Source organism: Exophiala viscosa (genome assembly GCF_022695815.1).
Source record: "Exophiala viscosa unplaced genomic scaffold EDD37scaffold_8, whole genome shotgun sequence".
In the NCBI taxonomy this organism is placed as follows: domain Eukaryota; kingdom Fungi; phylum Ascomycota; class Eurotiomycetes; order Chaetothyriales; family Herpotrichiellaceae; genus Exophiala; species Exophiala viscosa.
Window position 1 is genome coordinate 476,060 of NW_026944360.1, and position 25,634 is coordinate 501,693.

General features: G+C 52.0%; 10 protein-coding genes across 10 annotated transcripts; 7 read left to right on the forward strand and 3 right to left on the reverse strand.

Annotated features, from left to right (window-relative positions):
• The first annotated feature begins 1,149 nt into the window (after nucleotides 1-1,149).
• Nucleotides 1,150-2,352, forward strand: EDD37DRAFT_474350 (ras-like protein Rap-1A). The gene is made up of 5 exons (XM_062813142.1): nucleotides 1,150-1,176; nucleotides 1,235-1,385; nucleotides 1,457-1,488; nucleotides 1,575-1,704; nucleotides 1,776-2,352. Exons 2-5 carry the CDS (start codon nucleotides 1,369-1,371, stop codon nucleotides 2,233-2,235), a joined length of 639 nt encoding a protein of 212 aa, XP_062668319.1. The 5' UTR covers nucleotides 1,150-1,176; nucleotides 1,235-1,368; the 3' UTR covers nucleotides 2,236-2,352.
• On the reverse strand, nucleotides 2,353-4,550 carry EDD37DRAFT_474346 (propionyl-CoA carboxylase beta chain). Its single transcript, XM_062813141.1, has one exon. The coding sequence runs from the start codon at nucleotides 4,195-4,197 to the stop codon at nucleotides 2,470-2,472; it is 1,728 nt and encodes a 575-aa protein (XP_062668320.1). The 5' UTR covers nucleotides 4,198-4,550; the 3' UTR covers nucleotides 2,353-2,469.
• A 5-nt stretch (nucleotides 4,551-4,555) lies between these two features.
• Nucleotides 4,556-5,968, forward strand: EDD37DRAFT_635077 (uncharacterized protein). Its single transcript, XM_062816889.1, has 2 exons — nucleotides 4,556-5,225; nucleotides 5,280-5,968. Exons 1-2 carry the CDS (start codon nucleotides 4,999-5,001, stop codon nucleotides 5,734-5,736), a joined length of 684 nt encoding a protein of 227 aa, XP_062668321.1. The 5' UTR covers nucleotides 4,556-4,998; the 3' UTR covers nucleotides 5,737-5,968.
• Nucleotides 5,888-6,909, forward strand: EDD37DRAFT_474400 (peptidyl-prolyl cis-trans isomerase-like 1). Its single transcript, XM_062813143.1, has 2 exons — nucleotides 5,888-6,034; nucleotides 6,086-6,909. The coding sequence occupies exons 1-2, from the start codon at nucleotides 6,002-6,004 to the stop codon at nucleotides 6,539-6,541; spliced, it is 489 nt and encodes a 162-aa protein (XP_062668322.1). The 5' UTR covers nucleotides 5,888-6,001; the 3' UTR covers nucleotides 6,542-6,909.
• Nucleotides 6,910-7,559: 650 nt separating this feature from the next.
• Nucleotides 7,560-9,879, forward strand: EDD37DRAFT_683155 (major facilitator superfamily domain-containing protein; the record flags this gene model as incomplete). Its single annotated transcript, XM_062819826.1, has 7 exons — nucleotides 7,560-7,677; nucleotides 7,771-7,978; nucleotides 8,011-8,172; nucleotides 8,226-8,416; nucleotides 8,483-8,568; nucleotides 8,628-8,884; nucleotides 8,915-9,879. The coding sequence occupies 7 exons, from the start codon at nucleotides 7,560-7,562 to the stop codon at nucleotides 9,519-9,521; spliced, it is 1,629 nt and encodes a 542-aa protein (XP_062668323.1). The 3' UTR covers nucleotides 9,522-9,879.
• Nucleotides 9,880-10,666: 787 nt separating this feature from the next.
• EDD37DRAFT_474468 (metalloreductase transmembrane component) lies at nucleotides 10,667-13,456 on the forward strand. Its single transcript, XM_062813144.1, has one exon. It carries the CDS (start codon nucleotides 10,794-10,796, stop codon nucleotides 13,188-13,190), a length of 2,397 nt encoding a protein of 798 aa, XP_062668324.1. The 5' UTR covers nucleotides 10,667-10,793; the 3' UTR covers nucleotides 13,191-13,456.
• A 266-nt stretch (nucleotides 13,457-13,722) lies between these two features.
• Nucleotides 13,723-19,213, reverse strand: EDD37DRAFT_610861 (ribonucleases P/MRP protein subunit POP1-domain-containing protein; the record flags this gene model as incomplete). The annotated part of the gene is made up of 5 exons (XM_062815248.1): nucleotides 13,723-16,623; nucleotides 16,687-17,030; nucleotides 17,217-17,300; nucleotides 17,339-18,757; nucleotides 18,781-19,213. The coding sequence occupies 5 exons, from the start codon at nucleotides 19,211-19,213 to the stop codon at nucleotides 13,723-13,725; spliced, it is 5,181 nt and encodes a 1,726-aa protein (XP_062668325.1).
• A 461-nt stretch (nucleotides 19,214-19,674) lies between these two features.
• Nucleotides 19,675-21,677, forward strand: EDD37DRAFT_695903 (uncharacterized protein; the record flags this gene model as incomplete). Its single annotated transcript, XM_062820123.1, has 3 exons — nucleotides 19,675-20,079; nucleotides 20,134-20,408; nucleotides 20,441-21,677. The coding sequence occupies 3 exons, from the start codon at nucleotides 19,675-19,677 to the stop codon at nucleotides 21,501-21,503; spliced, it is 1,743 nt and encodes a 580-aa protein (XP_062668326.1). The 3' UTR covers nucleotides 21,504-21,677.
• A 127-nt stretch (nucleotides 21,678-21,804) lies between these two features.
• EDD37DRAFT_580134 (general substrate transporter) lies at nucleotides 21,805-23,969 on the reverse strand. Its single transcript, XM_062814409.1, has 4 exons — nucleotides 23,632-23,969; nucleotides 22,745-23,576; nucleotides 22,494-22,692; nucleotides 21,805-22,402 (listed from the first exon to the last, which is right to left on the reverse strand). Exons 1-4 carry the CDS (start codon nucleotides 23,777-23,779, stop codon nucleotides 22,025-22,027), a joined length of 1,557 nt encoding a protein of 518 aa, XP_062668327.1. The 5' UTR covers nucleotides 23,780-23,969; the 3' UTR covers nucleotides 21,805-22,024.
• A 274-nt stretch (nucleotides 23,970-24,243) lies between these two features.
• EDD37DRAFT_687528 (L-xylulose reductase) lies at nucleotides 24,244-25,407 on the forward strand (the record flags this gene model as incomplete). The annotated part of the gene is made up of 3 exons (XM_062819941.1): nucleotides 24,244-24,759; nucleotides 24,810-25,064; nucleotides 25,120-25,407. The coding sequence occupies exons 1-3, from the start codon at nucleotides 24,478-24,480 to the stop codon at nucleotides 25,405-25,407; spliced, it is 825 nt and encodes a 274-aa protein (XP_062668328.1). The 5' UTR covers nucleotides 24,244-24,477.
• Between the last annotated feature and the right edge of the window lie 227 nt (nucleotides 25,408-25,634).

Sequence of the window (25,634 nt, forward strand, 5' to 3'; positions counted from 1 at the left end):
TCGCGGCAGCGGGGAACAAGCTCCGGGCACCAAATGAAGGATTGGCGTGACGCATTGACGCCTATACTCCCCGTAAAAAAGTTCCCCTTCCAGGGGGTCAATAATCGTGGTAGACAAGGATCAGGTTACGAGTGGTGCCAGTAAGGCAGGTACAATGGTACACAACAAATTGCAACCACAACTCAAGCTACTGCGATCATCGTTGGACAATCTGGACAAGGATGTCACTAAGTTAGCGATAATATTTTTCCTTTACCACAGGCAAACATTCAACCACGCATCCACCACATATTCCAGTATCGATCAACACGGACTACTGCACGGTACGCTCTCTAGACAACTCCATCGAAGCCGAACTAGACCAGAAAGGCATCCTGTAACCATTACCACTGCCGATAGCGATCGGGAATCGAAGGACAAGCAAAACACCCCGAGCCGCTTTCTGAATCTTCCACGCGTTACTGTCCGGAGACCTCTGACTCCACCAACCAGATCCGACGCAGAGACGTAACAGCAAAAAAAGAGGGTTACAAGGGACAAAAATCGAGGCATGGAGCATGGAACCGAACCGGAGTTCGCAGGAAGCATGGTTTCGTGATTGTGTCTTGAATATCATCTTGCCTTAAATACAGCACCCAAGTACTTTGCACCCAGGAACGAGGCGCCACTTGATGCGAGACAGTTTTGTGGGTGCAAAAAGAACCAAAAGAACCATATCCAACCACCTCATCGCCACGATTATATCGCCGTCGCCTCACAGTCTTACTCACCCACGTCTTCGCCTTTGACTGGATCCACGGCAGGCTACAACAAATTTAGGTAGCAGCTGAAGGCACTGGTGTTGGGCCCCCAAGTCATCACATCCGGTGCTCCCCATCAGCGAGTCAAACGGCTTGTCATCAGACGGACCGCCCGTCAGACAGCCATCACACATCTCCTGACAGACACAAAACGAGCAATCACAACGCTGAGCAGAACGCAGGACCATCGTATAAAAAGAGGGACGAACCCTCTGAACCGAGTTGGGACTAAACCTCGTAGCGAACCGTCTTCCCGCTTTATTATCCCAACCCACGCACAAATCGCAAACACAAATCCCAAGAGCACAGGATTGACTTCCCGATTTGCGGCATCAGCCCTTGGACCTTACCTCGAAGGTCGTCGATATCGCTCAACGTCCAGAATCTACCCCGTCTTCTCTTTGAATTTTCACTACCTCTAACAGCATCTGAAGGTGAGCTGGAGGTCTGAGATGTAGCCTTTGCAGCGGAAAAGTGTTGGATCTTTTTCAATTTCATCTTCTGGGTGTCAACGTGTTGGGTGGCGTGACGACCGTTGTCATCAGAGGCACGGGGAGGAAGCGTGAGTATGAGTTTGCAGCCTAGGTAAGTCAAGAAAATGCAGCGATGCAAACTAATTCTTGGAAAGATTTGGTGCCTGACATGTCGATCGATAGGCGAGAATACCACATCGTCGTGCTCGGTGCAGGTACGTATTTGGTCTTGTCATCTATGACAGTGCATCCCCTCCATCGACAACATTGAGACTGACCAGCTTTGGTATTTTCCCAACAGGCGGCGTAGGCAAAAGCTGTCTCACGGCCCAATTCGTCCAGAATGTCTGGATCGAGAGCTATGACCCCACCATCGAAGACTCCTACCGCAAGCAAGTCAATGTCGATGGCCGACAGATCATGCTGGAGATGTATGCTACTCTCCCAAGTCCCCACCCAAGGTCCGGTCTTTGATGGATAGCTAATGTGTATCTTCTCCCAGTCTTGACACAGCTGGTACGGAACAGTTTACAGCTATGAGAGAGCTCTACATGAAACAAGGTCAAGGCTTTCTCCTGGTCTTCTCAATCTGCAACATGAATTCCTTTCACGAGCTGGCCGAGCTACGGGAACAAATCATCCGAATCAAGGACGATGAAGATATCCCGCTGGTGGTGGTCGGCAACAAATCCGATATGGAGGACGAGCGAGTCGTACAACGAGCCCGAGCCTTCCAGCTGGCACAGCAATGGGGCCAGAAGCCATACTACGAAACCTCGGCGCGAAGACGAACCAACGTCGACGAAGTTTTTCACAACCTCTGTTCTCAGATTATTCAGAAAGACACCAGTCGGACTCAGCAGAACGAGCAGCAAGCGGCAACCCGACGCCGGGAGCGACCGAATCGACACGAGCGTCGAGGCAAAAGAACTCGAAATCGTGATCGATGTGTCATATTGTAATCCTAGTCTTGTCAGAATATGTGTTTTCGGTGTATCGACATGCAATCCTAGCATCATCGGCGTTGCAAAAAGCTAGAGGAAAAGAACAATCTCGGGTGGAATTTTTTGGGACGATCGAAAGAAAAGAGATAGACTTACCGACTCGGGTCGAAAATGTTATAATGTATCAGTCATATGGCTGGGCCGCGCTCTAATTCTTTGTAGATTGTGCTTGCCGGAATTGTGTATGATCGTCTACATCCTGAACACGCCAAACTTGGTCTTCGTATCGTCGGTGCTACCACCTAAAGCAGCCTTCAATCCTAATCCAAGCATGTGCCTGGTCTGGGCTGGCGGAATGACACCATCGTCCCAAAGTCGGGCAGACGAGAAGGCAGCATCGCTCTCTCGCTCGATACGGTCTCGCAGCTCCGGGTCCACGGATTTCCCAACCGTCTCCATTACGGCGGTCAATTGGTCTGGGCCCATGACTCCAATTTTGGCATTGGGCCACATCCACAGGAAGCGAGGCGAGTATGCTCGTCCGCACATGCCGTAGTTCCCTGCGCCGGCGCTCGACCCCACGACGACAGTGAACTTGGGCACATTGGCGCACGATACCGCGGTGACGAGTTTGGCGCCGTTCTTCGCGATACCTCCCTTCTCCGCGTCCGCGCCGACCATAAAGCCCGAGATATTTTGCAGGAAGATCAGGGGAATGTTGCGCTGGCAGCAGAGTTCGATGAAGTGTGCTCCTTTCAGGGAGGATTCGGAGAAGAGGATGCCATTGTTGGCCACGATGCCCACTTGGTAGCCGTAGATCCTGGCGAAGCCGGTGACCAGAGTGGTGCCGTAGTCCTTTTTGAACTCGGAGAACTCGCTGCCATCCACGATCCGGGCGATGATCTCGTGCATGGGGATCTGCTTGCGGAGGTTCGTCCCGACTATGCCTGCAAGTTCTTCGGGGTCGTAGAGCGGTTCACGCACTTCGACGGGCGCGGGTTGTTCGGCTGGGTAATTGAGGTTGGCGACCGAGCGGCGTGCGAGGACGATGGCATGTGCGTCGTCGACGGCTAGGTAGTCTGTCACGCCGGAGACGGTGCTGTGTAAGTGGCCTCCACCTAGGTCCTCTGCGGACACGACTTCGCCGGTTGCTGCTTTGACCAGTGGTGGGCCCGCGAGGAAGATTGTGCCTTGTTTCTCGACGATGATGGATTCGTCGCACATGGCGGGGACGTAGGCTCCGCCTGCTGTACAGGGACCCATTACTACTGCGATCTGGGGGATTGCTAGGCTGGACATGCGTGCTTGGTTGAAGAATATCCGGCCGAAGTGGTCGCGGTCGGGGAAGACGTCGGCTTGTTTGGGGAGGTTGGCGCCGCCGCTGTCGACTAGGTATATGCAGGGGAGTCTGTTTTGCTGGGCGATCTCCTGGGCACGGAGATGTTTTTTGATTGTTAGAGGGTAGTATGAGCCGCCTTTGACTGTTGCGTCGTTGGCGACGATCATGCATGTTACGCCTGAGACTGTGCCGATGCCTGCGATCATGCCGGCTGCGGGAATGTCCTCGTCGTAGACTTCGTGTGCGGCGAGGGGCGAGAGTTCGAGAAATGGGCTTCCGGGATCAATGAGGGCGGTGATTCGATCGCGGACGAGCAGCTTGCCTCGTTGGATGTGCTTGTCCCGGGATTTCTGGGGTCCGCCGCGGTTGATCTTCTGGTGGAGGTCCGCGTATTTGGCCATGATGCTGGAGAGTTGGGAGGCATTTTCTTTGTACTCGGGGCTCGATTTGTCGACTAACGTGGGCAGAACGGAGATCGCTTGGGCGTGTCGTGGGTGTGTGAATGTTGCTGCTGTGCGAACATGGACGCAAGGACGAATGCGGAGGTGGAGGTGGAGTGTGGAGGGTTGCCCGCGGAGGACGCGCCCCAGGCTGCATAGTAGTCCGGGTGTTGGGGTGTAGCTGAAGTTGCCTGGAGGCATTGCTACCTGTTGCTCGTACTCGAGGTAGAGAATCTTACAGGAAGTCCAAAAGAGTGGTGGACGGAAGTATGATCAAGGGTGCTGGGGGTGCTCCCTTTACATTGTTCAGAGGAGCCGCGGTGTTTTGAGAGTGACATTGCTTTTGAATCCGCGAATAACCGAAACTCGGTTCGCGGAGGATTGCATCACATCTCACATACTCCGCCCTGGCTCCTACTACGGTGAGGTACAAGTACAGTGTCCTTGTTCGGACCTTGAGGATAGCTAGAAAGCTATCACACATCCACCGTAGGTAAATTACGTGAGACGATCTCGATGCTATCTGCGTATTTGAGAGAGCGGTATCCATAGGTGTCGGTTACCTAGGTACTGGCTTTCCCATGGCGGCCAGCAATCCACGTGCTACTGGACGAGGTTCTGGGACATCTTCCGGTGGTGATCTGTCCATCTTGGGAATTACCATTCCGGATCACCTAGACCTGGTACTGGTGGTACTGATGTCGCTGACATGTGAGTCTGGTCTCGGCGTCAGCAAGACGTTCGCGGCAGATTACGGATCAAGTTCTCATAAGAGGTTCTGTTTGATGCCCAGCGGGTATGCATGTCGGCCTTGGTACGGCCGTAGAGGTATTTATGCACGTATTCGTAACCTCCAACAGGCCTTGTTCCCGGCTTGTTCGATGTTTGGGTCAACAATCAACAGAAGCTCATAACCCTTGCATCTCCTTGCATTCTTCCGTGATATATTAGACAGGCTTTCAATCGAGAAGAAAGCGACTCGACAATTAGACATCAACATCAATGGCACCAGCAACAGAAGTTGCAATTCTCCCTCTCGCAGAGGGTCAGGATCCAGATGACTCTACCAGTGCTGCCGGACAGACGCTCAAAGCATGTCTCGAAACAGTCTCAAAGCAGGATGGCTGTCAACGTGTTTACTGGGGGAAGCAGGTCGAGAACCAGTCGATAGGCGTGGCTTTCATTGACTGGGAAAGTCTTGATCACCACAAGAGATTCATCGAGTCGGAGTAAGCGGTCGCCACAATTCTGCATCAGTTGTTGCTATACTGACGGTGCAAAAGAGAGTTCCCATCCTTCATGGGCCAGTTGGGATCTCTGGTCAGTGGTCCTGGCGCACTTTACCACGTCCACTTTGATGACCACCCGGCCGTTCCGGCTCTCGTCGGCGATGGTGTGCACGTAACTGAATTTCTCACTGTATACTTCCCTCAGGACTACTCCTCGGATGACCAGAAGGCCTTTGATCAGAATGTCCAGAAATTCCTCGATGTCACCAAGGGCAGTGCGGAAGGCTTCAAGGACGCTCGTGCTGGTTGGATTGTGGAAGACCTTGATGATCTTAACAGCTCCGAGAAGCGCAAAGCCTGGACTGCGTTGGTCGGTTGGGATAAAGTGGAATCACATCTGAACTACAGGAATACCTCAGCATTTCAAGACAATGTCCACCTGCTGAGAGGAGCAAAAGACTTGAAGGGTCTGGTCAATGTTCACGTAGCCGTGAAGGAGTTCAAGCAGTAGGGCATATGTGTATACACCACGGTTGAGAAACTGTACCAGCGACACTGCGCAGTGAGTGCCGAGATCACAGGAACATGGATGCTGGAGTTGGCAGGCAGGACGGACGCAATGATACCTCTCTAGTTGAAGATCCTTGAACACTGCAGTAGTAAACCCGCGCCAAGCCGGGATGCCATGCGAAGTCCCCCGCGTTAGATGATCACCTACAAAAAAAGTTGCAAAGCAGACAGGTGCTACAACTTCTGCAGCCAGTAGACGTTCCAACATGGCTACCGACGTTGTCCTCGAGACGACGATGGTAAGGGTTGACCTTCCTGAGGCGTCAACGTAGTGCTAATTTGTGCTTCAGGGCGTCATCACCGTCGAGCTGTACAACGACCATGCTCCAAAGACCTGCAAGAACTTTTCCACTCTCGCGCAACGAGGCTACTACAACAACGTCGTTTTCCACCGCGTCATCCCAAATTTCATGGTACAGACTGGTGATCCCACAGGTACTGGTCGCGGTGGATCGAGCATTTACGGAGAAAAGTTTGCGGACGAGATCAGCCCTTCGCTCAAGCATACCGGCGCAGGCATTCTGAGTATGGCGAATAGCGGAAAGGACACAAATGGCAGTCAATTCTTCATCACGACGGCTCCTACGCCGTGGCTTGATGGAAAGCATACGATTTTCGGTCGCGTCAAGAGCGGGATGAAGGTCGTGCAGAGGATGGGTTTGGTCAAGACGAACAGTGAGGATAGACCTCTCGAAGAGGTCAAGATCATACGCGCACGAGTGGTTGACCCTACCGGCGCAGAATGAGTATGAAGACTGTCTACCACGACCATCCTTACGAATAAATGACGACGAGTCTCGATTACTTGAGTTCTGGGCCTAGCCTGTACCACTCAGGGCAAGAGCGTCCAAGTGTGACACTTCGCGTGAAGCTACTGTCGACCACAGCAGCTCCGCAGATGTGTCGTTATATTGACATCACCACCCATGGTTGATAAGACGGACTGTTGCATCGGCCCCTGATGGGCAGTGATGCGCTTATTACGGGAGCGAACCACAACCAGCCAGGTGCATTAAGCCATCGCATCACGGAGACGCAGTGGTATCAACTGTGTGAGCCGCTGGCAATACGCTGCGTGCGGGCGGCATGTCCTGGAAGGCTAAGATAGATGAATCGATGGAGTATTGCGGCTTATTCCGGATCAGATTCGCGAGGTGTTTGATCTTGATTTTCTCAGGGTCATAGCTTATATCTCAAGCTTGATGAGAAATCCTGGACATCAAACGGACAGGAACCGGACAATGGCCCGAGTGGAGACTCACAGAGTCACAAACACATTCCTCGTTGGCGCGTTGTCCCCGGAGGCTTGAGTGGCGGCTCGATGAGACTGTTTGACGCACCCCAGCCTGGATATCGAGCCTCATGCGCTGTCCTGAATTAGTTGGGTGGAAGGCTTCCTCGGAGCTGCAGCCTTGTAACATTTCAAAAGTCGAAGTCTGTCTACCTGCAAAGGCCGGTCATCTGGAATACAATCCGACTTACTAAGGCCCAAGTGTTGTTCTGACCTCAATTCGATGTTGCACCATTTTCTCATGCGGCCTGCGATTGTTTGGCACGATATATGTCATTGGGTACCCAAAGAATGCTTTCGGCAATGATGAAAATCCTGCATGACAGGACATTGATCTTCTGATGTCTGTCAGGTCCCCAACGTCATCCCCATGTCTTTGGGTTCTGCACAGTCCCTTCATCGTGGCCTTCAACATATATATGCGAGCGTGAAGGCTTGCAAGATTCAAAGCACCATGCACCATCGTGCTTTCTATGGCCCTTTCTCCTTTCGATTGCGTGCCAGGTTTTTTCGTGATGGACCCCCGAACGGAAGCTGACCATGGCCTAGAGATTGGTAAAAGATTTCAAGCTATCCCTAGATTCTCCCGATGTGCGTCCCAGCAGCCGTTCTCTCTAACCCGATCTTCTATATTGGCGGCTGACTTTTGTGAAGATGAGCCGCAATATGGCTCTGTTTCGTCAGCGCGATATTCGTATGTATCCCAAGCGGCAACGGCAGTGTCGGAGAACCAACACCATGGAGGTCCAGGCAGTAAAGACGAACGAGGTAACAAGGACGGAAAGGATACCACACAGGATGGCAAGTTCATTCACGACTGGGATGGTGAAGACGACCCTGAAAACCCCTTCAACTGGTCGGACACGTACAAATGGGTCTTCACAATCACGGTGTGCCTCATCTCACTTCTAATCGCATTGCCAGCCGAAGTTACGGATCCGGAAATGACTGGTATGAGAGGAAGTTCCATGTCCAGAACCGACCATTTCCGAACCTGTACTGGGCTACAACTTCGTGGAATATGGGAGCTGCATTGTTGCCCCTGTTGTTTGTGCCGCTGACTGAGAATCGTGGGAGAATGCCTGGGTACGCATCCTGACTCTGGCTTTATACTCGCAGCTTCTCTAACACCAATGCAGCTATTTCATGGCATACGCGCTCTTCATCATCTGGCTCTTGCCTTCAGCTTTTGCTCAGAACTTCGCTACGCTCGTGGTGACCAGATTCTTTGGTGGCGGCGCATCAAGCATCGCTATAAATCTGGTTGGAGGTACTATTTCCGACATATGGGACGGCGAGAAGGCTCGCAGCCTTCCAATGAGCTTGTTTGGTAAGTACAATGTCATTGCTCGGGTCGGGCCGACTCAAAACGAATGCTCACTTTGGTTCATATCAGGATTTACTTCGGTTGCCGGTATAGCTCTGGGTCCATTCGTCGGCAGCGCTATCGTACAGGTTCACAAGCACGATCCATGGAGATGGGTATGCCAAACAAAGGAAATTCTTGAACTTGACCGGATGTACATGCTAATGCAGTTCAGATTTTCAATATTCAGATCATCTACAACGCTGGTTTGTTACCAGTCTTCTGGTTCATACTGCGAGAAACTCGAGGAGACGTGATCTTGGCTAGACGTGCCGAAAAGCTGCGCTACGAGACCGGACGACCGGTATTTGCTAAATCGGAGCTTGCGAGAGAATCAACAGCGGAACAGGTGAAAATCAGCTTCAAGCGGCCAGTGAAGATGTTGCTCACCGAACCTGTCGTAACTTCCTTTACACTCTGGGTCAGCTTTGCGTGAGGCATCTTGTTCCTGTTCTTCTCGAGTGTGCCTCAGACCTTCTCGATCAACTACGGTTTCGATGTGTTCCAGACAGGTCTAATTCAGCTGGCAATAAGCGTTGGTGCGCTTATTGGGACCGTTTTCAGTCCGCTTCAAGACTGGTTGTACTTTCGCAGTGCCCGCAAGAACAAAGAAAAGCCCGGCCAACACACTCCCGAATCCCGATTACTGTTGTCCGTTCCTGGATCGCTCTTGTTCACAGGCGGACTTTTCTGGTATGGCTGGACGTGCCGGCCTGGCATTCACTGGATCGTGCCGACATGCGGCGTCGCTTGTGTGGGGGTTGGCATATACAGCATCTACGTTTCTGTGGTCAATTACCTGACCGATTCGTATGTGCAGTTCGCCGCATCGGCGCTCTCAGCAGCAAGTCTTCGGAGGAACGTGTTTGCCGCCTTCTTGCCTCTGGCGTCATATGTCCTTTTTGAAAACTTAGGTTACGGCTGGGCAGGCAGTCTGCTTGGGTTTATCGGCCTTGCCTTGAGCTTCGTGCCGGTTTTGTTGCTGGGAACGGGTCCGAGTATCCGGCGACGCAGTCCTTTCATGCAGGAAGCAAGTCAAGATGGGGAGCACAATCGCCAGCAAGAGTGAAGCTCATTGTCGCATACCAGCCCAGGAGCTCAGGCCCGAGATATGGCTAGATATGTACATATATGACATAATTCAAATATACGACGCCGGATATTTATCTGCTCGTAATCTCTGACTGATATTCCACCTCAGGAGGCGTTGGTATAATTCAAACTGGCCCTACGATCAGGAACGTCCAGTTTGGAGGATGGAGCGGTCAGCCCTATGCGGTGAGAAGTCGGTCTGTTTCACTGGTACTGTGTATGTCGTTGCTTTACACCTGGATCTTGGACCCCCAGAAAGTCCAGAAGCACCCTTGCTGCACAGTCGATCCAGTCATTGCGTCTTGGGAGAGATATGGAATGGCATTGGATGGCCTAACAGTGGCTAATATGTAGTCACATTGTCACTATCCTGATGGGCGCCTAATCTCACTGTGGTATTGGTTGGACTTGAGGTTCTCATTGGTCCATTGTCAACGTCGCTAATGCAGCTCGCACCTTCTTTTTCCTCTTTTCTGTGTCTCCGTCTTTATCTTTTCCCTCCTCTGCATTTTGTTTCTTGTCCGAATCACTATCATCTATCCAATCAACACAATTCCTCTTGTTGCTGCCCTGCATGAACTAATGCTGGACTTATTCTCACCATCTTCGGTCCGCTCCAGGTTCCACCGCCAACTCTCAATGTCCAATGTCCATGTCCACATGCACTTTACCTGCATCACAACCAATGCAAGCTCTTGTTGAACCGCTGACTCTACCGCTCACCTCTTGCAGGATAATGTCGCTGCTGTGTTACTATTGCTTCTCCGCTCGATGGCTGCGTGCACTCTCGCTCTCCCAGTCCATATCACGGTGAGTAGCGGGGTGAACATTTCAACCGCACGCGCGGTCGTCTCTTCGTCACTTTTGGTGTTTGCTGCTTCTGCTTGATGCAGGTCTATATCGATTCTTCTGCCTCCTCCATTTCCCTCGTCGATGTTCCAACGGCAAGAGCTCCTCCGTTTCACGTTCCCTACATTCGCTATCTTGTTATTCATTTTGAGGGAGCAGGCTCTCTCGTAGAGATCAGTACACGAAGTTCATCAGATCGCATTGCCGAGGCCATTGACTGGTCACGGATCATACCGCAATATTGCGAAAACGATCAACATCCAATAGGTTGAGCAGGGTCTCACCGCGACCACAAACTTGACCAGATCCTGATTTCGAACAAGAACGATCGCCCCCTCCTCAAACTGCTTGTACAATCCTCAGATCTGTTGGGTAGAGCGCAGCGCTCCCTCCATACATCATGCCTTTGACGGCGACGGAGGCTTGGGTACGATTGACAGGAAGAGAGGTTGACTTCTGGCTAACCCAGAGGACGAAGGAAGAACTGGTCAAGAGAGTGAACATACCCATAAACAGTACAACGCCTCCCGCACTGATACAGGCCATCCAACATGATCCTTTCAACCAAGCTGGAAAGTATGGATTACTCTTCGTCTACGTCGGTATCATCCTGGTGGTATCTGCAACTCTGATGCGATTATACTACTACTGGGGCGACAAGATCCGAACCGCCCTGTACAAGGAAGAGGTCATCAACTCGGCTTCAGCAGCGAGCCCATACACAAACCCCTCACCCATGTACGGCTATGTCGACTATGAACTACCTAGCGCAACTACCGTTCAAACGGAAGGCTCTTCAAGACATTTCTTCCCCGCCAAGGGGCCTCTGATCGCAGAGAAACAGCCACATCAAGCAGCCGTATCCGCCATAGCGCCTCTGAACAACACTGTCGCCTTCTTCAGATGGATCTTCTACCGCCCGATACCGGCGCTACGGATTGGCAGGTACAAATTCACCTTTCCATCCTTGGGAGCTATCGTCATTGTCACGATCTGCTTGACAGCTTCCCTACTATACTGTTTCCTGCCAAGTCCGCTGTTCTATGCCTCCATGTCATATGGTTCACCTCCACTGGCGGTTCGAGCAGGCATGATGTCCATATCCCTGGTGCCATGGTGTGTTGTATTGGCCACCAAGGCAAACCCGGTCTCCCTGTTGACGGGGATTGGTCATGATCGGCTTATCGTCTTGCACCGATGGACAGCCTACCTTTGCTCGATATTTGCAGTCATCCATGCAGTTCCATACTGGTACCAGTCAATCAAGGACCCGGCGGGATTTGCCACGTTCAAGTTGTACTTCAGCCAGCAATACTACATTTATACTACCGGCATTGCAGCAATCGCACCATTGATCTTCCTCACACTTCACTCCCTGCCAATACTTCGAGCCAAGATGTACGAGCTGTTTGCCATCTTACACATTCCAGTTGCGTGGGCCTTCATTGGCCTTTTGTTCTGGCATTGCAACAACTATCTGAGATCCTGGGCGTATCTATACTCCACGGTTGTGCTGATGGTCGTCTCACTCTTGGCGCGACTATTCTTCCTGAACTGGACAAATCCCTTCCGATCTTCTTGGCTTATTGGAGAAGAGTCTGCTATAACGATTTTGCCCGAGAATGCCATTAAAGTCACCATCCCAACTCAAAAGAGATGGCGACCGGGCCAGTATGCATACTTGAGAATGCCAGGTATTGCAGCACTGGAAAATCATCCATTCACGATTGCCTCCTTATGCAGCAAGGACTTCCCTTCTCAATATGGTGAACAATATCGAGATATGACCTTGGTCTTCCGACCTTTTAGTGGTTTTACTCGCAAAGCGCTTGAAACCGCCGTCCAAAAGGGCCTATACAAGACGTACAGAGCTTTCGTGGAGGGTCCTTATGGAGGCATGCAACGGCAGATGGCCTCATTCGACCAGGTCGTCTTCTTCGCTGGTGGTAGTGGCATCACTGCCATCGCCAGCCAGCTCTTGGACTTGATCAAGCGAATGCGCGACGGCAAAGCAACAACCACAAAGGTCCATGTCATCTGGGCCATGAAACGTCCCGACATCATGGAATGGTTCAAGGAAGAACTGCGTATCTGCAGAGAATGTGCACCTCCCGGGTCAGTACAATGCCATTTCTATATCACAGCCACCACGCGGTACGAGACGCTTCCCGAAGCCAAAGAGCACCGTCTCAGCGGCATTCGCGACAAAATCACCGAAGCCATCCATAACCCCGGGAGCAAGCGTAGTTCGGCAATGATGAACATGGACCAAGAGCCCGAACTCAAGCGAGAGTTCGAGGATCAGATTACCGCCCTCCCACAAGCATACCTCGCACCACCACGGCACATGGCTGACTCCCAGGCCCAAACATACTTCCCTCCACCGCCAACGAAACCGGGCAAGGGCCCGTCCGCAGCACCGCAAGCTCGAGATCGAGCTTCTCAGGATATGTCGACCCTGTCACAAGCGCAAATCGAAGCAACACGCTCCTTCGACTTCGGCTTCCCCCAAACCCCGACCAAGTTCCAGAAGAATCTCATGCGCTTCGCCTTCCTTCCTACAAGTGTCACTGCCAACAAGCGCGACGGCTGGCGCACCGAATATGGCCGCCCGGATATCCCGTACATGCTAAAGGGGTTGAGCAAGGAATTCGGTCGTCGTACGTGTGTGTACGTCTGTGGACCGCCGGAGATGCGGACAGATGTGGCGAGCACAGTCGCACGCCTGCAACGCGATGTCTGGACCGATAGCGGCAAGGACGAGATTTTCTTGTATGCTGAGAATTATGCTATCTAGACTTGGCCGCTTCTTCAGCGTTGTACAAATTGGCAAGCGTGGTGTTTGGGGGTCAATGTGCACATACTCTGGTCGGGATCAACCACAGTGGGAATGGCTGGGGACTTGGATTGGCAGGAAAGGGCTCATGACTGGATGAGGAACGCTTGTCCTCCTCTCTACGCGACAAAAATCTCGGATATTGTCTTTCTTTCGATGCGTTGAACTGTGAGGCGGAGTCGTTCAACTCGCCTTTGTGCTTACACTTGGATACCCTCTTCTGCTTTTTGGACACGAGATGACAGGACACGTGAGACAGATAGCTCCTTGTGTATAATTTAATCAGTCTTATGAGGAGATGATTGGAAAGTCATACCCGTGTGTATAGTTGGTGTCACTGCTTTCGCATTGCATGCAAACCCTCGTGTATGGCACCTCATGAGCAGACAACACTCTGTGCGTAGGCTATGTTGGTTACCTCGGGACAAGTGATGTAGAGTCATGCACAGCACACAAGGTCAAAATACACCCCAACGGTGGTCGTGAAAAGATTTCAACCACCACAGACTTCCCAAACCCCCAAGCGTCCAACGCTCTCGCCCGCATTACGCACAATGCACAACCTCTTCTCCCGCTCGCTTGCATTATCATCGACATGATCGATCCAGCCTTGAAGTACACGCTGCGCCCAGATCGAGGCCACCGCCGTCCCACGGCCTTCGGACAGGTTGTATGCGCCCGATGTGACGAAGCCGATGAGATCGTGCACGTCCGGACAGGGCGGATGTTTCGACCACTCGTCTTCGGGAGGCGAGGTGTCGAGAAGATCTTGGAAGTCTGCCATTGGTGCCGGAGGAAGTTCATCGTCGTCCGGGTCAAGGTAGCCTCTTTGGTTGTTGTTCTCCTTGAGGCGGGGCTTTGTAGTGTCGCCTTTGGCTTGAGTGTCTTTGCGATCGTTTTTGCCTTTACCTTTCTGCTTCGCACTTTTCGGTGGTGGTGGCATTTCCTTGGGGATCTCGCCGTCACCGCGACCAAAGGCGCTGTTTGGCCCGAATTTGTCGATGACTTCTTGCGGTGCGTGCTTTGGTAGGACGTTGATCTTGGCGAGCGATTCGCGCGGGTAGACGTGCTGCTGGCGCGGGAGATTGATTTTGGTGGTCTTTTGTTTGGGAAGACGTGGATATGACTGGGTCTGACCATGAGGATGAGGGTCGAATGCAAGCCAACGAGCTCGCAGGCCGTGCGCTGACAGATCCTTGGACAAAGCTGAGGAATCTGTCGTGCTTGTCGCGGGTGGGTGTTGCGCTGGTGGAGGTTCGGAAGACCAGCTCTGATGCTGAGTTTGATCGGGCAAGCCTGCTTCGTTGGTGGTGGGTATTGCTTCTGCGGCTGGCTTGCTGGTCGATGGGGGGCGATATATGCGGGCAGCGGGTCCCGGGGTACCCTTGTCCAGCAGTGTGATACGGACGGTCATCAGTGCTGGTAGGGATGGCAAAGCTGTGATTGCAGGTTTCTTGAGCAGTGCTAGACTTGTAGTTGGAGGGAGTTGAGCGTATTGGACCTCAGGTGGTGCTGTGATTCGATCTTCGCCGGGGTCACTCTCCGGACTTGAAGTGTTGCGCCGACGGCCTGTGTCCTCGTCCTGCGCACTAGCTTCGGCTTTCGCTTTTGCAACTTTGCGTTGTCGTTGCGTCAATGGTGGCGCGACGTTTTCAGCTGTGCCCTTCTTTGCTTTCTCAGGCGGCGCAATCACGCCGTTATTGGAGGTCTCTTTGGTGCTGTCGAAAAGACACTCCCAATCACACGCCCACCCTCTTCCAACTTCGCCGCACCTGCCCATACCCAGATCCAGCTTGTCCCAAGCTATTCTGTTCTTTGGAGGTCTGCGGACCCATTCATCGAATCTCCGCTCACCTTCTGTGCGTTCCCATGCCTTGCCTGCTTCAGTGCCGGGGAAGTCACCAGGAAACCACGGTGTTCCATGTTCAAACGCTAATTGCTGTGTCTGCTTAAGCCCTCCGAATCGTGGCGTGCCTCCTGACGAGAGAGGATAATACATTAGCGACCGCCACATAGGGTCGACGCATGTCCAAGGAAGTAGAACAGTCCACGTTCCCTGTGCGTTGGCAGACTTGGCGGTCTTGGAGACTTCTGATCGGGACGCCATGAGAAGAACAGGTATCTTCGGGTCTTTCGCAGAAATATTGGGTGTCTGTCCTGGAGGCGCAAGTGCTCTCCGACGGTTGATCGCCTTTTGTGAAGGTAATGAGTTGCTCACGAGCCAACGCTCTTTGTGGGACAGCAGGCGTGACGAAGACGGTTCCTTGTCTGGAGGCCACGATACTAAGATCTCATCGAGACGGCTGTTATGGGCGCTTGGGAATTTGACCTGCTTGGGCGGATGATTGAGTCTGGGGTCCATGACATCCAAGGCGAGCATAGCATTCAGTGGCACGCCACCAGGATTGTTCAGTCCTGCTAGGCACATCCAGGTGCACACGGTGGTATCGGCCTCGCCTCCTTCACTCATGAGTGGGCGCAGAATACCTAGCAGAGATTCTGTTGATCCTGGACCTTGGACGTCGATACTTCCTAACTCAAACCGTAGGTCCTCAAGCAGGACCTGTGGTCTCTGCATCTTGGCCACTTTCAGCAGTTCCTGCCAGAATTGATGGAATGCCGAAGGGTGAATTCGAAATAAGATCTGGTGGTCAAGTTTGGCCTTCCGTTTTGTGCTCGCCACAGGTGGTTGGTTATTTCCGTCAACATCCATCTGGTCATCCCCTCTGGGGGTCGCAGCAGTCGACACCTCCGTTTTGGACTGAATACACCATATAATCTTGACCAGTGCGATGGCCTGCTTTGCATTATCTCGCTCATACACCCAGGCCTCAGCGAACCGAGTCCCAGCTTTCCACTTCTTGTGCATAGCAGGGTTAAGACCGTGCGGGAAGAAACTCAAGGCTTTGAGCATGCTTTCCAACGCAGCTTCGGTACCACGACAGGCAACGGTAGACATATAGCTCGTATCCCAAGCTATACAACCATGTGAACCTGCTGCCCGATGACTCGGTCTGTAACTCTTCTCTGTCGGACTCAAGGGGATAGCTATCCTCCATAATGGCTCGGTCGGACGTGTCATATGTGCCCTCTTGGTATGCCACAGATGGGTGGGCATCCATGTTTTATTGACCTGTCTCCTTTTGTATTTGACCGTGGCTTTCGGTGGTTCTGCCAGCGTATTCTTTCTCAGTCTCGGCACTTTGGAGATAGAGACATGGTTTTCGGGGTCGGTCTGCTTTTCGTTGGCTTTCGCTTCCTTCTTTTTCTGCCGTACTGTCTTTCTCTTCTGGTTGAGTTGCTTGATGAGGTTTGCCGTACCCAGTCGCAGTCTCAGTTTTCGAGAAGGAGTGCGCGTTCGTTTTGTGACCGTCGGAGTGTTATCGTCCCTCATCTACCCATCCTGGTCAGCTCTGTCAGTACACAGCATCTTTCCATGAGGGCTACATCAACTGACCTCGCGTTCTGCCCTCCTCCGTAACCTTCGGGGAACCTTTTTGGCATTATGACTAGCAGTCCTCCTCCTCAGCTGCCGGGGTACTTGTTGAAATGCCCTGGTGGTTAGTGCTTTTCTCGACTTCTGTATGCTCCCTTCCAAAGCACCAATCTCGAATTCTCGTGCCTTGATGAACGATGCAACGTTGAGTTCGCCGTTGGCTGGGAGGGCAGCGTTAGCCCGCTGAATGGGGATAGCACGAGCATCTTGATGTTTCTGTCGCTTACGCGCTTGGGAAGATTGGGCAGGCCTGTCGAAAGCTACTTTGCGCTTTTGGCCGGCGGGCTGTGTCGACGAAGCCATGTCTACAACATTGTTTCTCGTCGTGTCAAAAAGACGCGTTCGGAGATGTTCAGTCACAAGTACTGCGACAAGGTTTCCGGAAAATTGATGTCATTCTTGGCAACGCTAACTTACGGGGCATCCATGCAAGCTTTACTTTATTACTTGAAGCCATCGACACTGTGCCTCGACCTCCGTCTCCGACACACCCATCTTAGACTCCATGCCTTCTCCGTTGCCTTGCCTGCTTTGGCTCCTGCTCCCTACTCTCCACTCACGCACATCATCCTTACCTAGGTTTTCATGATTGCCATTTGGCCCCTTCCTTGACCTTTCGTGTTGACGGTAGGACGCGTGTCTACGTAGTCTGGATCTTGGTAATGGCGGTGAGTCTTAGCTGTTTCTGACTTCCGGTATTTGATGTTAACCTTGTCCCCTCGATCCTTGGGCGGCGTTGGGAAGAAGATGTTGTTCTCGAAAACGACTGACTCTTTTTTTTCTGTCGCATTCTCAAGTCTTCGCCGTGCCTTCAATACACTGTCGTCGTCATCTCTCCCCAAGTCGGCCTTCTCCTTCCCTTTCTCGGTCTTCTCCTCTTCTTCGCGGGGCATGTCCTCGCCTTCAGCATCGCTGCCTTCGTGAAACGTGATTGTTCTGGAGAGCATCGACCCCGAAGATGTGTTCGATCCCCTTGTATCTTCTTGTTCCTTCTTGTCTTTCACTTCCGTAAGTTTCGCTTCTGGCAGCATGGCATCTCTTTCTTTTTGTTGCTTCAACCGCCTCAACTCCTCCTCATCCTGCCATCGTTGTTGTTCGACGTCGCGGATCCTTCTGGCGTGATCTTCCTGTGCTATGGTGACTTCTCCCTTCAAAGCGTCCTCGAGCTCGCCAGCGAAGCCTTCGACTGCCACCCTCCCGTCACTATGGCTCTCGATCTCCTTGGTGACAGGACCTGGCTCCAACTCTCCTCTGGATTCGGAGTGGTTGAAAAACACTTCGTCATCTTCTTCATCTCCAGAAGAGCTGGTACTGATACTGTTACCAATGTTTTCGTTGGGAGTTGACCTGTGAGTGCCGTCTGAATCTTGGCCATCGTCTTCTACAATACTCGGAAGGACAAACAGTGCTAGCTCCTGCAGGTGCTTCCCAAGGTGTCGTGCAAGGGATATGGCAGGCCCCCTAGCTCCACAGTGCAAGGGACAATCAGTACTTTCACCTGGCACGAGTCCTGACAAGTGCCTAGTCTGAAGATGATGAAACCATTCGCGGCGGCTCTCATATAGTCTGTTGGAAATGGGACAGTCAGGGAACACACAGATATAAGGCATCAAATCTCTAAACACATGCCGAATCCACGAATGCCTGTCTGAGACTGTGATCACAAAGAAACAGTAGGGGCATTCGAATGGCTTCCCACCGTTCGATTCCATGGGAGGACGTGGGACTGTGATGCGTTCGCCACTTTCCCAAAGGCTGGTGGCGTACGACGTTTGGGTAAGATCTGAATCTGAGCGCGTCTCCTCGAAAAGATCAATATAAGGCTCCTCAAAGTCTGTGGCGACTGTTGTTGAGAGAAGTGTGGATATAGCTTCGGGCTGATCGATACCTTCCCCGAGCTTCTCACGATGCCTTTGACGATATTTCAGTGCCGCTCTGCGTCGTGAAATGGCGACCCCAAGCCGGTCAACCACGATGCGATCAGCCTGAGGATATTTGTGGTCGACGTGCTGTTTGTCGAATGATTCAAAGGCTGTAAGTCCGACTTCCTGGTACCTAGAAGCCTATCATGGTGCGCGGGACGCCGGATGATCATGCTGATCTGGAAAAGGCAATCAACGGCGGTGACAAGACTGCCATATATCTGCTGTGCTTCGGTTTCATCGTCATCTTCGAGTGAGAGTGCTTCATCTTCCTGGCCAGTACCATCAAACAAGTCATCCAGGTCTTGGAGAACGTGCCGAAGACGCTCCAGTAGCTTCACGGTCTGACTTTTGATGTGGGATGCTTCTCTTAGGCGATAGTCAGCGGAAGATTGGCCACTTTGATGAGCGCCGATGTTGGCCGCCCATAGACGCAATCTCCCCAGTTCACCGGTCCACAGGCTTGTCGGTACCTCCTTCGCATAAGATGTTAATTCATCTCGGGATATGAGAGCATCGAAGAGTTTCAAACACTTGAGAACCATAGATGAGATGTTGTTTGCCATTGTCAGCCGGGCTGAGTGTGTCCTTGCGGTGTCATCGTGATTAGACTCTCCGGCTGAGTGAACCCAGGCGCCAGCCTTGTCCCACCGCAGTGAAAGCTTCGATAAGGCTGTTCAGTACGAAACGACTCGATTCGCGCTCGATCTTAGTCAAAGGGTACTTTTGCTGTCCATGCCTTGGTTGTGATACAGGATGCGTTTTGTTAATCTACCTAAGGAATGATGTCCCGAGTGGGAGAACATTAGGAGATAGAGGCCGCATGTCGCAGGGGGCCCCTCGAGCTGAGATTGTGCATGCAGTCACGCAAGGGTCTGCTGGTCCTCTTACCAATCGTAGTACTTGAGCGTGGCGGGGTTGCCTTTGGACCCTAGCCACGCCGTGAAGTTGTATCGATGAAGTTTCAGCCGTCCTTGATGTGAGTCTCTCCCCCCAAATCTTGAGTCAAAAGAAGAAGAGATTCATCATGATAACCGGCATCGAGACAGCAGGCCTCGTGCTGGCTATTCTTCCGTTGATTGTGAATCAACTTGATGCATATATTCAAGGCATCGAGACCTTGAAAGGCTTCAAAACCAAGCGATATCGCCGACGCATCCAGGATTACTCTACAAGGCTTGGGACGCAACGTGTGATTTTACTCAACACGCTCGAACTTTCATTGGAAGGCATCGTCGAGTACGAAGAAGATGTCGCCAAGCTTGTCGAGAATCCTCGAGAGTCATTATGGGGGGATTCCCTGTTCCAGAAAAAGCTGGCTCGCAAGCTCGGCCGTAGCCACGACGTTTTCATCAGAACCATGACAGAGCTGTCGGCTGCAACGGAGGAGTTGTCCACGAAACTTGGTTTTGAGGTCGGAGACCCCTTGAAGGTATGTTTCCCAATTGCCGAGGATTGAGTCCTTTAGCTTTACCAATTCCCTCAGCTTGAACGGTATGCAGACGTGTTGATCATCTATGACCAGATATCGTGGGGTGACAGATCGATTGTCGACCGGGAGGTAAAGAAGCTCAAGGACATCTTCTCAAAATCCGTCTATGAAGACTTACTCAAAGACATCGAAAAGGCAATACAGCGCTCAAGACTCTTGTCGAACAACCCCACAGCCTCCAAGAAATCCGACGGAAGTATCGAGTACCTTGGCTGTTGTCGAAACATGAGGCGGCAAGAGAACACGCTATTAGCCTTTACAACGCCCTTGTGCGGGGCAAATACTGGAATTGTCCATGTAGAGACGCTCACTGCGTACAACTTCGCATTGAGCCGCGAGCACTAGACACCGGTGACGACGACGAGACAAAAAAGGCAGAACCGAAGCTGCGAATAGCCTTTAGTTCAAGGGCTATTGCATCGAAACCTGTTCCAGAGTGGTATTGGTATGAAGTCGAGACGATTCCGCAGTCGACGGACACGCCTCCCGCGGCAGCACAGCTATTGCCTTCCCGTCCCACTCTTCCACGTACGGCCACGGCACCAAGAGTGCATTTTGCGATCCCCATGCCGCCCTCGAACAGCGCACCATGGTCCAACGTCCCAAACCTGCCAATTTCGGACATGTGCTCGACTCTCTCTCTCTGTAAAGCCAAGTCCGACGCACTCTTGAAGAACTGCATTGGGCCCATCTTGGACGAAGATAATCCGTCTCACCAATACTCTCTCCACCTTGTCGAGAGACTCGATGCCAGTATGGAGACGCAGACTCTGGAGGACATGTTAGTCTCTTCTCGGACCACTGTGGGATCTCGCATAGCCCGCGCAAGCTCGATGCTAAGCAGACGAGATCGCTTGTTTCTGGCAGCAGTTCTTGCCTCGGCCGTACTTCGATTCCATGGAACTTGGCTCAAAGCCGACTGGAGCAATAGGGATGTATTATTCCCCAAAGTTACGGACAACCGCGTGTCCATACTCGAACAGCCTTACCTGTCTGGTCACGCGATAACCACATCTGCGACCACGATACCAACGACGAGGACCTCAACGAGCACGCTCATCGCCAATCGAATCCTCTTTCCGCTTGGATTTGCATTGACTGGACTTTCCCTTTGCGAGACTATATCTTCTCTCAGGATCCCCAACGACGACGATCGTATCGAAGAGAATATGAACTTCAAAACCGCCTCCCGACTTCTTGAGGATGTACAGCAGGAGTTTGGCGGCTCTTATCGCGACGTTGTGACACAATGTCTTCGTTGGTCAGGGACCAGGACATCCGAGGTCGACGGAAAGTTTCAACAGCAGGTCTTCCAGAATATCGTGTCGCCGCTTTTTGAAGCTATCAGGGTATTTGATGGGTAGTCTGATGTTCAACTACTGCACGTTTGTTTCGACTTACAGCGAGATATACCAAGGGGTCCTAATCATCACGCAGTCGTTCAACATTGTTGAATTGGGAATAGGTACGATGCGAGAGAACGTAACAAGGCCGACGGACCGTCCTCGCCGTCAAGGCCGTTGCCGCCGCTCTCACGTGCTTCGCTAAAGCTTCTTTAAACAATGACTGCGTAGGCCATGACCTCATGGGCACGATTTCGCCAGACTCACTCCTGACGAGACAGAGTCGTACTTACCTAGTAAGTTTCTGCAACCTTGATGCGCAAAGAAAACCGCAAGCAAGATACGACAGCCCCGGAGGTGCATTCATGTGCGGGACGAACGAAGCTTACAAGCTTGTCACTGCACTGCAAAGGTGTATCGCTACCAGCTAATATTATCATGAAGTCTGAGGTAAGTAGCTAAATCTCGTCTAGTACTCTACTATTGCAGAACGCGCAATGCAATGAGCCCGACGACTTGAACCTCTCCCCCATGCCGCATCCTCACACCTTCGTAACATGTTCGACACCGACGCCTTCTCCGTGTGTGTCCTTGTTGTCAAGCATGATGTCGTCGACCACCATCGGTCGCGCTCTCGGTCCGTCAAAGATCTCCGCAATCTCCTCAAGACTGTGTCCCTTTGTTTCTGGAAAGAGGAAGAAAGCGACAAGCACAATGACGACCAAGAGGCAGCAAAAGACGATATAATAGTGCCACCCAATGTTTTCCAGCGCAATGGGGTTCACAAACGCGAGGAGCACCAAGGAGCCGTAGATGGAGAGCAATTCGGCTGTCAGGCCCTTTGCTCGTAGCGAGTACGGCAAGATCTCAGTGGTATATCCGAACAGCAGCGGTGTGTAGCAGATATCGTAGTGGAAGAACTGGAAGAGAGTCAGCAGGTTGATCCATAATAGCATTTTGCAGTGAAGCCAACACGGGTCGTCGACAGGTTGTATGGGAAGGGCTACTCACGTAGATGAAGACAAATGCCACAACAGCAATACCTGCACTCTTGTTGCCATTGATATCGAATACCGCCGAGCAGGCTGTCCAGATGACGAATGAGACCAACATGCCAATGCCAGACCAGTTGAACAAAGTGCGTCGACCAAGTCGGTCCACAAGGAAGGCGGCACTGACCGCGGCCCAGAAGTTGAAGATCTGTAAAAGTCTGCCAGACTTGTTAGTAAATGCATAACATGAACAGGGGTGACTTGACTTACCCATTGATCAAGGTTTGTGTGTCAGGGTCCGTGATGCCAACAGTATCGAGGACCAATGTCAGATAGTAGGACACCACAGCCACACCGTTCCACTGTGCGAAGGCACCGACACACACGACGATAAACAGCCGACGCCTGTTGCCGGGCGTCGCCACCAAGGATGACCATTTTGTGTTCTTGGCTTCACGTTCGGCTTCAATGGCTTGGGAGATCTCAGCCATCTCGAACTCGATCAGCTCGTGGTTCGAGTCGCCACCGGTGTGGAATCGGGCAAGAATGGCTCGAGCTTCAGCTATCTTTCCGTTGGCGATGAGCCATCTGGGTGACTCTGGCACGAACCACCAGAAGCACAGCTGGATGATGGGATAAGCCGCTTGAAGTATGGACGGTGCTCTCCATGCCCAGTCGCTGTTTCCAATATGTTTCTGTGTGCCATAGGTGCTCCAGGCAGCCAGGATGGCTCCAAAGTAGTAGATGGTCCAGAAGAGTGAGGTGTACTTGCCTCGGTGCGTTGGGAAACACAGCTCCGAGATCAACATGGGTGAGGGCTGGGTGACCAGCATACCACCGGCACCCACGATGATACGCGAGACGACGAACATGGCGTAGTTGACCGAAGCTGCTTGAATGATGGAAGCGATGATAATGGTGACGATGCCGATGAGGAGTGTCCATTTGCGACCGAGCCTGTCCGACAACGGTGCAACAAGAGGAAGGATGGCAACGGATCCGATTGACTGTGCAGCATTGACAACACCCAGGATGGAGCCGGTAGGATTATTGAAATAGGCCTTCCATGAGCTGGTCGCCTGCAGACCGTTCATCATCGAGCCTGATATACCATGTCAGCTACCATAGCCACCTCGACGACAGAGGTGTCTTCTTACCATCATAGCCTGCAACCGCGGAGGAGAGGAGAGGGACGATCAGGATGAGGTTGAGTTGTAGTAAGTGAGGGATCCTGTACCATGGCTTCTCATAGGCAGGAAGAACTCTTGCAAGGGCAGCGCCCACGATTTCCGAATCTTTGACCATCTTGGGGACTTGTTTTCTGGAATTCCGAACAGCCTTGTGATGGGAAGTGAACGGTCCTCCTTAGAGGGCAAGGATCGATTGATATACACGGCACCTCACATGTCGAGCGGGTCAGTCTATGATCATGAGACACGCCCACGTTATAGCAACTCCACCTTTCCGCCTTTCCAGATTTCCAGGTTTCGTGTACACGCGGGGAGAGGAGAAGATGGAGAGAGTAACATGGTCGAAATTGGGTGCAAAATCGCCTCTCCACGGTGTTGTGTGCTCCGGTGTGGGTTTCACTAACCTAGACTGAGGTAGATTAATGAAAATGGTCGACGGAGTGGATGCTCCGGTGTGCACTGTCCATCTAGGCTCTCCGAGAGAATCCCGTGTCCCTGCCGCCGGAAACTTACGCCTGCTCATTGTAGCGATAGCCGCGTGGATGCAGTCCGGACATATTGCATAGTATGGAGCAGAATGGTACATGCCCTTGTACGTGGTTGTGCGCCGGACGTGTGTGCTCGTGGGGTAGCGAGTGGGTGCCATTCTAGAACAATGCTTCATAGCAAGGTTGGCAGATCAGTCCGACCTCACGGGTTAAGAACAAAGCAACTCGCTGCAGAGATAGTATTTGTACCACGCATCATCCTAGACACAACTAGACACGCTCAAACTACTTGACCATTTACTCTTGTCAATCCAATCTAGTCAACATGGGCTCAATCGGTAACCCTGCCAGCATACGCTGGCCAGCACCAAAGCAATTGCAGGACAGCGTGTTCAAAATGTTCGACATGCATGGCAAGGTCACGATCATCACCGGAGGATCAGGGGGAATCGGTTACGAGGTTGCGAAAGCCCTCGCAGAAGCCGGCTCAGATATCGCTTTGTGGTATTACAAGTCTCCAAACGCCCAAAAGCTCGCTGCCAGCATCGAGAAAGACTTTTCCGTCAAGTGCAAAGCCTACCAGTGTGATGTTGCAGACTATGACCAGGTAAGATAGACATGATGTCCCGGGTATGTCATATGCTAAAGCAAGTCCAGGTGTCGAGCGCCGTACAAGCTGTTGTCGCTGACTTTGGTCGCCTGGATGTCATGATCGCCAATGCAGGAATCCCATCAAAAGCCGGAGGTCTCGATGACAGGCTTGAAGATTGGCGTCGTGTGGTAGATGTGGATTTCTCCGGTGCCTACTACTGTGCTCGTGTCGCTGGTGAGATCTTCCGCAAGCAAGGTTCAGGAAATTTGATCTTCACGGCTTCCATGAGTGGCCACGCAGCCAATGTGCCCCAGCAACAGGTAAGAATGATATCAAGAAACTCGCTTGTGAAACGACAGCTAACGGCATGGACAGGCTTGCTATAATGCTTGCAAAGCAGGTGTCATTCATCTTGCCAAATCACTTGCCGTGGAGTGGGTTGGTTTTGCCAGAGTAAACTGTGTTAGCCCGGGCTACATAGATACTGCTATCTCCGGAGATTGTGCATTCGAGATGAAGGAGGCGTGGTATGAGTTGACACCCATGAAGAGAGATGCGGATCCCAGGGAGTTGAAGGGTGTGTATTTGTATCTTGCTTCCGATGCCAGTACGTACACTACAGGGGCCGATATTGTGGTCGACGGTGGCTACACTTGTCGGTAGAGAAGAATGATCATTCGGAGGCGCTTTTCAAATTTGAACTGAATGCCAGACGTGTTTGCACGCAAGTAACGTTAGCCGCCTTCCCCCTCAACCAAAGAAGTCAGGCTATGGCTACTGCGAAGAATCACAAGTTGTATGTTGCTTAGGAGAGTGTCCTTGTCGCCTCTCAGAGGCCATTCGGTACAAAAGGAATGCGACACAGACACAAGTTTCTCGAAGACTAACTA

Excerpts from the sequence above, each read along its gene's own strand:
- EDD37DRAFT_474350 (XM_062813142.1), top strand. Across the intron at positions 1,489-1,574 it reads CATCGTCGTGCTCGGTGCAG|GCGGCGTAGGCAAAAGCTGT; the intron begins GTACGTATTTGG and ends TTTTCCCAACAG. Across the intron at positions 1,705-1,775 it reads CGACAGATCATGCTGGAGAT|TCTTGACACAGCTGGTACGG; the intron begins GTATGCTACTCT and ends ATCTTCTCCCAG.
- EDD37DRAFT_474346 (XM_062813141.1), bottom strand. The coding sequence starts at position 4,197 with ATGCCTCCAGGCAACTTCAGCTACACCCCAACACCCGGACTACTATGC.
- EDD37DRAFT_635077 (XM_062816889.1), top strand. The coding sequence starts at position 4,999 with ATGGCACCAGCAACAGAAGTTGCAATTCTCCCTCTCGCAGAGGGTCAG. Across the intron at positions 5,226-5,279 it reads AAGAGATTCATCGAGTCGGA|AGAGTTCCCATCCTTCATGG; the intron begins GTAAGCGGTCGC and ends ACGGTGCAAAAG.
- EDD37DRAFT_474400 (XM_062813143.1), top strand. The coding sequence starts at position 6,002 with ATGGCTACCGACGTTGTCCTCGAGACGACGATG. Across the intron at positions 6,035-6,085 it reads TTGTCCTCGAGACGACGATG|GGCGTCATCACCGTCGAGCT; the intron begins GTAAGGGTTGAC and ends TTTGTGCTTCAG.
- EDD37DRAFT_474468 (XM_062813144.1), top strand. The coding sequence starts at position 10,794 with ATGCCTTTGACGGCGACGGAGGCTTGGGTACGATTGACAGGAAGAGAG.
- EDD37DRAFT_580134 (XM_062814409.1), bottom strand. The coding sequence starts at position 23,779 with ATGGTCAAAGATTCGGAAATCGTGGGCGCTGCCCTTGCAAGAGTTCTT. Across the intron at positions 23,577-23,631 it reads CGCGGTTGCAGGCTATGATG|GCTCGATGATGAACGGTCTG; the intron begins GTAAGAAGACAC and ends ATGGTATATCAG. Across the intron at positions 22,403-22,493 it reads TGGCATTTGTCTTCATCTAC|TTCTTCCACTACGATATCTG; the intron begins GTGAGTAGCCCT and ends ACTCTCTTCCAG.